The sequence below is a fragment of the Aegilops tauschii genome, chromosome 2 (genome assembly GCF_002575655.3).
Source record: "Aegilops tauschii subsp. strangulata cultivar AL8/78 chromosome 2, Aet v6.0, whole genome shotgun sequence".
NCBI classification, from domain to species: Eukaryota; Viridiplantae; Streptophyta; class Magnoliopsida; order Poales; family Poaceae; genus Aegilops; species Aegilops tauschii.
In genome coordinates this window covers 398850437-398861873 of record NC_053036.3, presented here as the reverse complement: position 1 = coordinate 398861873, position 11437 = coordinate 398850437, and the positions used below count along the sequence as shown (strand labels likewise).

General features: G+C 45.7%; 1 protein-coding gene across 1 annotated transcript; it reads left to right on the top strand.

Moving 5' to 3' along the window:
• The first annotated feature begins 259 nt into the window (after positions 1-259).
• Positions 260-8317, top strand: LOC109739919 (chloride channel protein CLC-c). The gene is made up of 8 exons (XM_020298985.4): positions 260-641; positions 2729-3080; positions 3718-3918; positions 4058-4235; positions 5229-5491; positions 6403-6672; positions 6753-7884; positions 8008-8317. The coding sequence occupies exons 2-8, from the start codon at positions 2797-2799 to the stop codon at positions 8095-8097; spliced, it is 2418 nt and encodes an 805-aa protein (XP_020154574.1). The 5' UTR covers positions 260-641; positions 2729-2796; the 3' UTR covers positions 8098-8317.
• Positions 8318-11437: the final 3120 nt, after the last annotated feature.

Below are 11437 nucleotides of genomic sequence, written 5' to 3'. Positions count from 1 at the left end.
ATTATGAAGTCAGAAAAGAAGGAACAGCACCGACGAGAAACAGCGAAAGAGACCACAGACAGGTCAGGGCGCCGGTGCAGTCGATCGCAGCCATCCACCGGGGGATCAGTCGTCCCACGCGTCCGTGCTGGCCGCGGGCCCCGCCGGCGCCACGAGGGACACGTTCCCGAGCAGCGCAGCAGCAGATCCCACGTCCGCGCCATGATTGGGAACACCGATGAGCCGACCCCGGGTAAAGCCGCGATCGAGTGCATCGGAAGGGAAGGTATCCAATCTGTCTTATTTTTTTTCTTGAAAAAACAATATACGATCTGCCATTTGATGTAAGTATATATTTTAAGCGAGGGAAACGGCGCGGCAGCCAATGGGCGCGGCTCTGGATCTCGCCATCGTCTCTAGCGTCTCTTTCTTTTATACCGCCACCTGACTTGTGACTTGTCCCGCCTTCTTCTCCCTCCCTCCCTCCCTCCACGGGCTTCCGTACGCCCTGCGCCTTCTGGTTGCGGGTCTCGTACTCTTCCGTCTCCGCCATCGTTTCCCACAGGAGAAGCAGAAGCAGGGGAGGAGGCTGCCCTGCCCTTGATCACGAGAGCAGCAGAGCAGGCGATTCTTCGCGGTGAAGGGGCGCCGGGTCCAATCAGGTAATCTTGAGCTTCATCTTGAGCCATGTTGCGCTGCTCGTTAATTTGCATTCCCTTCCTTCTCGTTTCCCGTCCAAACTTGCCGTTACTTCGGAGTTAGGACATGGGTGGTGGATAATGATGGAGCAAGCATGTTCATGCCGGGACCATGCTCATTGATTCTCGGAAGAGCAGTATGCTATGTACTCCTTTCTCCGACAAGTATTCCCGGATGGAAGGAATAGATGCTGGTAGTCTTTTGAATTAGCTATGGCGATGGGTGTGGCTACAAGTGTTCTACGTACGTCCACTAAGAACTACTAGTACCGCTTAATTTCTCCCAACAACAGAAATAACGGCAAACAAACACAAGGCCAGGCTCGGTCCCGACGTGGCAGCCACACCCGTTCATGGCCTTGGCGTGACGTCAAATTGTGATAGGAAAGCATATGGAGCACAAAATCTGAACAAAAAAGAAAACTACATGGTCTCGTTTTCTCTCCCCAGGAGATATATCAGACATCACGGTTTAGAACCCTTAGATCATACTCCCCCTGTCTCAAAGTGTCAAAAACGTTCTTATATTATGGAACGGAGGAAGTAAGTGTTAGACCATGTAGCACTCGTTCTGCTGCTGGCTCTACTACACATTGCAGCACGGACGTTCTGCAAGTTACAGTAGTGCCCTTTTTGTAGCATTCTGTTGGCCTGCTTATTTGATCGAACCTTGTCATAACATGTACTGTACCGAGCAATGGATTAGCTGAGTTCGTAGAAGTATTAAAAAGAGACAGTAGGATGCGATTACTCCTAACTCTCTTTTGAGCGACTATTCTTGTCCTCTTGTCCACATGTGGGAAGGATAAAGATGAAGATGAACGAAACGGTCCGCTGATTGATCGATCCGGAAAGGTAACTGGAGGATCGAGTTAACAATGATGAGATGAGCCGTGAGTGGGCGGCAAAGCTGGCCGCGACGTGTGGACTCGAACCCTATTCTTCTCTTGTGGGCGTTGGAAAGAAAGATCTCGAGCCCGATTCGTCCCGTCGAAGCGGGAATGCACTGCCTTTACACGTGCAGTAGTTGGGAGGCCGCTAGGAGTACTAGTTGGTGTGTATGGCTGCCAATTTGACCTTGTTTTTAGGACTCTTTAATTTAAATAGAGATCGACAGGCGTGCAAGAATGGGACTCCATCTCTTTTGTGCTAACACGGGACGTAGAAAATGGCTTTTGCTTCTGTTAGGGGATGGCTAAGATGGACTCGTACGTGCGTGACGTTGTAATGGCAGTGAACAGTGATCTCAACCCATGTCGCCATAATAACTAGGAGTATACCTCCTCTCCGGTTGGCTTGATTTCGGTTTGGCGCGAAACCAGTCCAGACCCATACAAGAGACAGACAGCCGGCGTCTTTATCTGAACAGTACCTCTCTCGCCTGCACCGGATATCACCGGCAAGCTAGGCGGGCCCACCAGCGCCCGTTGTTTTCTTCCCTACCGGTGGGCATCGTCAGCTTCACATATTTTCTCTTCTTTTCCGTTTAGTACCTGGCAGAGAGCACCTGATAATTAGGTGGGGAGCGGCCGGGGTACGAGTAGGTCGGGAGAAATCATGTGGCGCACGCACGTGAACGGCTCCCCCGCCATTTTCGTCGGGTCGCCGCGACAGCAGCGTCGCTCGCTGGCCGTGGCCGGCCAAATTTCCGTAGGCCGGCGTGCGCGTGCAGGGCCGCCCATAAAATGCGCAGCGCTTGTCCGCTGGCCCTCGCTGGTTCGCCAGCGCGATGGCTCTTCCGTTTCCTGCTCCATCAGTTTCGGAAATGTTCTTGTTCTTCTCGCAACAAAACAAAAGAAAAGAAATAAATTCCCACCAGAAAAAACCCGAAGGATTCGCCGTTGAGTTTCTGTCAAAGTCACGTGGAACACGTGTGTTCCAGACGGATCTAAGATTTTTTTTCCCAGATTTTTTCACATGCTGTAGATGGAAGAAGCGCCACTGATACGATTTGTGCCTGATTTAATCTCCCGTGCCCTTCCTATTATTTATTGTTTCGCGCTTTCACTCACTACCATTTCTGTCGCTCACGCGCCTCCCATAAAGCGCAGGGACCCAAGGAGGGAAGAGGAGGCAAGCGTCAGCAAGCAGCAACAGCGCGGACGGCCAGGAAGCAAGAATGGACGGCGACCACGCGCCGCATTCCAACTCCAACCAGCACCCGCCCCCGCCGCCGTCGCCGTCGCCGCTGCCGGAGCGGGAGGGCAGCTTCAACTACGACATAGAGAGCATGGACGGCGGCGGGTGGCGCGGCGCGGGGAGGTACGCCTCGTCCGACGCCCTGCTGCGGTACGACGACGACGGCCCGCGCGAGCCGCTGCTGCGGAAGCGCACAATGAACACCACCTCCCAGATCGCCATCGTCGGCGCCAACGTCTTCGCCATCGAGAGCCTCGACTACGAGTAAGCGCCCCTCTCCCCCCCTCCCCGTCTCCACTGATTTTAATTTAATGTTTGACTTGGAAACGAGAAAGTTCGTCGGCATCTGCTGCTCAATTTCCAAGGGGAATACGTTATCCTTCCGAAAGCGTGATCCTTTTTGTCTTGTATATACAGAACTGTACTTTTTTTAAACTCTCTACTTTTTATTTTAAAGAACGCGGATACTGTCATCTAGGATTATTATAAGGTTCTTTACCTGTCCAACGCCAGGATTTTTCTTTCGAATGCAATCCTAGGAACGTACTACTTCGAGTAACACTCATTAAGTGTCGAGCCGATTGCACAAACCACAAAGCTATCATTGAAGAAAGGGAAAAGGGGGTAAAATGGGGAGTTGTAGTCCATTTACACAAACAAGCAGTAATTTGTTTATGTTATCAAAGTTTTCATGAATTTAGATGTTTATTCACTGACTGCAATGTGCAAAACTATATAAGATAACAAGAATGTAAAAAAAAGGGCTGTTGCATAAGTTCGATGATTGAATTCTGCAGGGAAAAAAATAACGTGGTGTGCAAAAATGCACATGGTAATACCGTATACCTACTTGGCGTGTTTCATTACTCGCGCTCTGAAAACTCTGTGCGGTGTGTTTCAGAATTGTGGAGAATGATCTTTTCAAGCAAGACTGGCGATCGAGAAAGAAGAATCAGATATTTCAGTATGTTGTCCTGAAATGGGCATTGGTTCTTCTTATTGGCTTGTTGACTGGGCTTGTTGGCTTCTTCAACAACCTTGCAGTCGAGAATATTGCTGGATTCAAATTGGTGCTCACAGGTGATCTTATGCTCCAGAAGAGGTAAAGCTTCACTCCGGTGCTTTTGCTGTTTTACCATAAGGTGTAGTTTAAATACATTAGTATGTTGTTTCCCCATACTGTTTGGTTTGCAGCAATGGAGTAATGTGAAGTTGTCGATTGCGTGCTGCTTCCAGTGCAGGTACTTCACAGCATTTTTGGCATATGGAGGCTGCAATCTAGTCCTAGGAGCCACTGCTGCAGCACTATGCGCTTACATAGCACCAGCTGCTGCTGGGTCTGGCATCCCTGAAGTTAAAGCATATCTTAATGGAGTTGACGCTTACTCTATTTTAGCTCCCAGCACACTCTTTGTCAAGGTAAGATTTAACTCAGATTCATGCTTTTATTACGTTTTGAGTAATACCTGCTTTATGGTAAAAAAATATGCTAGCTTATATTGGTATTTAGATTACTTGGATCATTGCTGGAATTTGCATCCTTACCTCTGAAATGATTTGCATGCCTGTCACAGAACCTATGGCACCTTTTCAGTGTTGCTAGGTAGTATAGGAAAGGAAATAATGACGTTTTGAAATCTCAAACAAGTAAGTTTGTCTTCGGAGGTATTAGGTTTCAGAATTTTCGGCGAGCAGTCAGAGATTGTATGGTACCATCCATGATTTCTTTCCAGCTGTGCTGATTTGCCTAAACTGTTGCTTACAGTCCATATAAAGGAGCAGCCCGGTGCATGTTAGCTCCCGCTTGCGCAGGGTCCGGGGAAGGGTCCAGCCACTTCGGGTCTTTAGTACGCAGCCTTTCCCTACATTTCTGCAAGAGGCTGTTTCCAGGACTTGGACCCGTGACCTCATGGTCACAAGGCAGCAGCTTTACCAATGCGCCAAGGCTCCCCTTCGCTTACAGTCCTTCATATAATAAGCAAAATCCTATCTGCTACAGAAATAAAATAACTTGGAAAATTAATCTATAGTTGAAACTCTGCATCATCCTTTCTCTTATGGCTGTAGCCTGTAGGCCATTCCGGACAATACATCTGTTACATGAGGACACTCATCATTATTTTATTTCCGTTTTAGTTTTGTCGGAAACTTCAGAAAATTCCTATGTTATCATTGTTGAGATTTCTTCAGATTTGTGATGCCAAAGGCAACCCACTACTTTCCAGAGCTTGTCATTTGTGGAACTCTGGAGAGAAAAAAGATTCAGTTGCAACGCATATGGTTGATAACTTCAGAATAAAGTGATGGAGTATAACCAGCTGGCAAATAATTGGACCAATACAAACAGTTGTTTCTAATTGTATACAGAGTCAAACTATGTTGTTCTCATGACTTTCTTCAATTATGCTGCAGATATTTGGTTCAATACTTGGAGTTTCAGGTGGATTTGTACTTGGGAAAGAAGGTCCCATGGTGCATACTGGGGCATGCATTGCCAACTTGCTTGGTCAGGGGGGATCACGCAAGTACCATCTCACATGGAATTGGCTGAAATATTTCAAAAATGATAGAGATAGACGAGATTTGATTACATGTGGTGCAGCAGCTGGAGTGGCAGCCGCATTTCGCGCACCTGTTGGTGGTGTACTCTTTGCTCTCGAGGAAGCAGCATCATGGTAGCACCTCTTTCCCTTCTCAAGCTGTTCATCCGTACCTTCATGTAGATGACAATCTTGTCAGATGTGCTCTAACTTTTTTATAACCGTGTTTCTAGTTACCACTTTGAAACTACAAATTGAATAATAATAATAAAAAAACTTCATTGTCCATCGACACTGGCACTGGGTATGTAATAATTTACTAACTTCCACAACCTAAACCTGACATTAAAATGGTACAGACCACAAGTTGGTATGCTGATAATGCAATTAGTTGAAAATGGATAAACCTCTACGTGGAAGAAGTACATGGGTCTAGGGGTGAAAACAAACTGGATAGTGGTCAAATGATATTTGATCCATATGAAAAGGCGAATGGAAACTTGATTTGAACTTCTACTCGATTTGGTCGAATTGGATATCTGCATAACTACTAGTTTGCAATTTGAGCTTATCTAATGAAACATCAATTTTACACTTATTCAAGAAAATTGTCTAATTAATTAGACATATAGCGGCAAAATATTATATTTATTGATTTATTGAATTCGAGTTGGTCTTCAGGTGAAATAACATTTCAGATAAAGAAAATTTAAAATCTTATTCACATCTATAATTTTCCATATATTTTGAATGTGGAAGAAGGTATTGATCGGATGGGTTTGTAAACCTTATGTGTCCTATTGAATGTGGAATAGGTAGTTAAATAATACTCCCTCCGTCCCAAAATAAGTGTCTCTGATTTGGTACAAAGTTAGTACAACTTTGTACTAAATCAGCGGCACTTATTTTCGGATGGAGGGAATACGAATGTACTCCTGTTTCACATCCGTGCATGGTTAATATGATTGTTACGTGAACGTGTTCCTTTTCTTGTGTTTCTTTTTAGCTTTTCCCATGACTATAAGGTTCTGCTTTTGTTTATTCAGGTGGCGAAGTGCTCTTCTGTGGAGAACATTCTTCACAACTGCTGTTGTTGCTGTAGTGTTGAGGGCCCTGATTGAGTTCTGTCGTAAAGGAAAATGTGGTCTCTTTGGGCAAGGAGGGTTGATTATGTTTGATCTTAGCTCGAACGTCCCATCATATGGTACCCAAGATCTCATCGCGATTATAATTCTTGGAGTAATTGGTGGCGTCTTCGGAGGCCTTTTCAACTTTCTCTTGGATAGGATTCTTCGTGTCTACAGTATTATCAATGAGTAAGTGTGTACTTTTGCCAATTTTTATCTCTCAATTTGAAAACAAAAAACCTCATTTACATTATCATGCATCCATGCAGGAGAGGCGCTCCATCCAAGATTCTTCTCACCATCACAATATCGATCATCACTTCGGCGTGCTCCTATGGGCTCCCTTGGCTTGCTGCGTGCTCTCCGTGCCCTGTTGGTTCAATGGAGGAATGCCCCACCATTGGCCGCTCTGGAAATTTTAAGAGCTTCCAGTGCCCGCCTGGTCACTACAATGGTCTTGCATCACTCTTCTTCAACACAAATGACGATGCCATCCGCAATCTCTTCAGCCGTGGTACCGAAAATGAGTTCCACATGTCTAGCCTTTTCGTCTTCTTCATTGCTATCTACTGCCTTGGTCTCGTGACGTATGGTATTGCTGTCCCATCTGGTCTCTTTATCCCGGTAATACTTGCCGGGGCAACATATGGGCGCATCGTTGGGACACTTCTCGGTCCCATGTCTGATATCGATCCTGGCCTCTTTGCACTGCTGGGTGCCGCATCTTTCCTTGGTGGAACAATGAGAATGACCGTGTCGGTCTGCGTGATCCTTCTGGAGCTCACAAATGAGCTCCACATGCTCCCCTTGGTCATGCTCGTCCTCCTGATATCGAAGACCATAGCCGATTGCTTCAACAAAGGTGTGTATGACCAGATCGTGGTGATGAAAGGCTTGCCATTCATGGAGGCTCATGCTGAACCGTACATGAGGCACTTGGTAGCTAGTGATGTTGTGTCTGGGCCACTCATCTCCTTTTCGGGTGTTGAGAAGGTGGGCAACATCGTTCATGCGTTAAGGATCACGGGCCACAACGGGTTCCCGGTGGTCGACGAGCCGCCTGTATCAGAAGCTCCGGAGCTGGTTGGGCTGGTGCTTAGGTCACATGTGTTGGTTCTTCTGAGTGGGAGGAACTTCATGAAGGAGAAGGTGAAAACAAGTGGTAGCTTTGTGCTTAGAAGATTTGGTGCGTTTGACTTCGCCAAGCCTGGTTCCGGGAAAGGTATGAAAATCGAGGACCTAGATTTCACCGAGGAAGAAATGGAGATGTATGTGGATCTCCATCCAATCACAAACACTTCACCGTACACGGTGGTCGAAACAATGTCGCTTGCAAAGGCTGCAGTCCTGTTCAGGGCACTAGGGCTAAGACACCTGCTGGTTGTGCCAAAGACCCCAGGGGTGAGGCCTCTCTATCTCCATAATAATATCCATACATGCCCCAGATCCTTAAATATTCTATTGCACTTTTTTGTTTGCCAATTATAGGGTGTTAACAATTTTTTCTTTCTTGTTTTGGTGCAGAGATTTCCTATAGTTGGGATTCTCACCAGGCACGATCTGATGCCGGAGCATATCCATGGGCTGTTCCCCAATCTCCGCAAGTCACATTGAGAAGTAAATCAGCAGGCCATACAACATTTTCTTGCTGTATTGTTATTTCTCATGAAGGTGCTTCTTCATTGGATCATGGAATAATCAATCTGATATATTTATTGTAAAAAGGGCTGATTCCCTGATCAGCAGTCGAGTGGATTTCATTTTGTCAGCCTGTGATCTTTGTGTAACAAAACAATCCTCTCCTTGTCAGTACATGTTCTCTCTTTTTGCTTCACACGTCTTCTCATATGCACCTGCTGTAACTTGGACCGCAACACCTTGTCGGTAGTAGCAACATGCTATCCATGGCGATCTCTGAACAAATGATGCCGACAAGGCTCTGAAATCTGAATCTTAGTATTCATTCACGACCAAGGAGATGCAGCTGCTTCCAAACGCACTGGCTGGCTGTCCACACGTCAGTGGGGTGGCGCCTCGTTTGTTGCTGTCACATGCTGGTATTGGTTCTTGCAGCAGGATCGCCGGGATCCTCCTTTCCACAGCGACTCCGGTGGCACCTACTGCTGACCTGACCACCGGAGCTCGCGTCGGCCCACACGCCAGCGGCGGGTAGGGCGACCCCGGACATGAACCGATGAACGGAAAAGGGGAACAGTGACAGGCAAGGCACCATGATGCTGCCTCTATTGACTCCAGCAGCAGGTGCGGTCATTGCTTGCTAGTAGTGTCTCTCGCCGCTAGTTGCTTTTCCTTCTTTTCTTTTTTGTGAGAGGCATCAGGCGTGGCAAATGCCAAGAACTTTATGCACAAACTCCTCAACAGCTTTGGTGCTAGTATTAAATCAGATTTTGTGCCTGTGGAAACCTTTTGGGCTTTTGGTCGGTTTGCTCTCTCCGATCTTTGTGTCAGCTGCAAGGATCGTTGGCTGCAGTGCAGGCCATCATGTTTGTCATGAGATTGTACATACACGTGTATGGATGCAACGAATGTGCTTTGGAAGAGAGATTGAGAGGAAAAAAGGGAAGCATTCTGGTATGGCACGAGCATGTACCTTGCCTTGCAAGCAAGGCAGGCTATCGTTGCATTATCTTTTTCAATTATTTTTTTGCGAATGGTTCTTTTTTTTTTCATTTTGCTATTTCACATTTCACATCTAAGTCCACAACCGTTAGATCTAGATGCGATAGCTAGTTTTTTGTTGTTGTTGTGATCGCTAGTTTTTTTAGATGATTTTTTTCTAGTTTTTTTTAGTTGAATGAATTTTCACTAGGTGTTCCACTGTTTTCGTGCATGTGCAGCGTGTCGTTGTTTTCGGCTGAGTCTGGGCTGCTCTTTTTGTTTCCGTCTAGGCCTGGTCTTTGTCTGTGTTTGGGCCCGGTCTGTGTAGAGAGATATGCTTCTTTTGTTTTGTTTCTTCTCCAGTGGTATGCCAGGAGAATTGAATGGTAGAGCGAGCACGTTTTTTCTCATTCCTGTTTGCCACTCTTTACTTACTACTACTCCCATTCCCTCTTTTTTTACCAGCAGTTTTGCTTTTAGTTTTTAGATTGCATTTTAAGCATACTTTCGACTTTTCAACTATGATTCCCCCAAAACAATTGTAGAAGGCATGGTGTTGTGGGCCCATAGGCCCGCGCCGCTCACCATGTGCATCTTTTCAACTTTTTTAATTGTTTTTTTCTTTTCTTTGACTTGTCTCGTTTTTGTTTTGTGCATAGCACGTCTATGTGTTTTTTTTAGTTTCTTTGTTCTATTTTTCCTTTTCATCTGGGCCCGTTTCTGTGTAGGTTTTTTTTCTTGAAAACCTTCCTTAAACCAGAGTCAAAAGTCATCGAAGTTCAACCAAGACTATAGTTTATTTTTCGTCGCAGTTGCAACTCCATCCTCGACTCGCAACTAAGGCTGATAATTTATAGTCGTCTCAATTGCAAGTCCATCATCGACTCACAACCGGTATCGTAATTTTATGTAGTCCTAGTTGCAAGTCCACCATCGACACGAAATTCGGCCCATAGTTTGTTTTTATCCCAATTGCAAGTCAATCCTCGACTCGCAACTGAGGCCCAACCTTTTTTTTTGTCTCAGCTGCAAGTCCACCCACGACTCACAACTAGGGCCCATCCTTTTTTTGTCTTAGTTGCAAGTCTAACGTCGTCTCACAACCGGGGCCCATTTTTTTCTGTCCCAGTTGCAAGTCCATCTTCGACTTGCAACTCGGGCCCGACATTGTTTGTCTCAATTGCAAGTCCATCCTCGACTCGCAACTAGGGCTGAATCTTTTTTTGTCCCAGTTGCAAGTCCTGAAGGAAATATGCCCTGGAGGCAATAATAAAGTTATTATTTATTTCCTTATATCATGATAAATGTTTATTATTCATGCTAGAATTGTATTAACCGGAAACATAATACATGTGTGAATACATAGACAAACATAGTGTCACTAGTGTGCCTCTACTTGACTAGCTCGTTAATCGAAGATGGTTAAGTTTCCTAGCCATGGACATGAGTTGTCATTTGATTAACGGGATCACATCATTAGGAGAATGATGTGATTGACTTGACCCATTCTGTTAGCTTAGCACTTGATCGTTTAGTATGTTGCTATTGCTTTCTTCATGACTTATACATGTTCCTATGACTATGAGATTATGCAACTCCCGTTTACCGAAGGAACACTTTGTGTGCTACCAAACGTCACAACGTAACTGGGTGATTATAAAGGTGCTCTACAGGTGTCTCCGAAGGTACTTGTTGGGTTGGCGTATTTCGAGATTAGGATTTATCACTCCGATTGTCGGAGAGGTATCTCTGGGCCCTCTCGGTAATGCACATCACTATAAGCCTTGCAAGCATTGTGATTAATGAGTTAATTGCGAGATGATGTATTACGGAACGAGTAAAGAGACTTGCCGGTAACGAGATTGAACTAGGTATTGAGATACCGATGATCGAATCTCGGGCAAGTAACATACCTATGACAAAGGGAACAACGTATGTTGTTATGCGGTTTGACCGATAAAGATCTTCGTAGAATATGTAGGAGCCAATATGAGCATCCTGGTTCCGCTATTGGTTATTGATTAGAGACGTGTCTCGATCATGTATACCTAGTTCTCGAACCCGTAGGATCCGCACGCTTAAAGTTAGATGATGATCGGTATTATGAGTTTTGGTTTTTGATGTACCGAAGGTAGTTCGGAGTCCCGGATATGACCACGGACATGACGAGGAGTCTCGAAATGGTCGAGACGTTAAGATTGATATATTGGAATATTATATTCGGACACCAGATGAGTTCCGGGGGTTGTCGGGTAAATACCAGAGAAACCGGGAGGTTACCGGAACCTCCCGGGGGGTTATTGGGCCTCATGGGCTCAAGTGGTGGAAGAGGAGA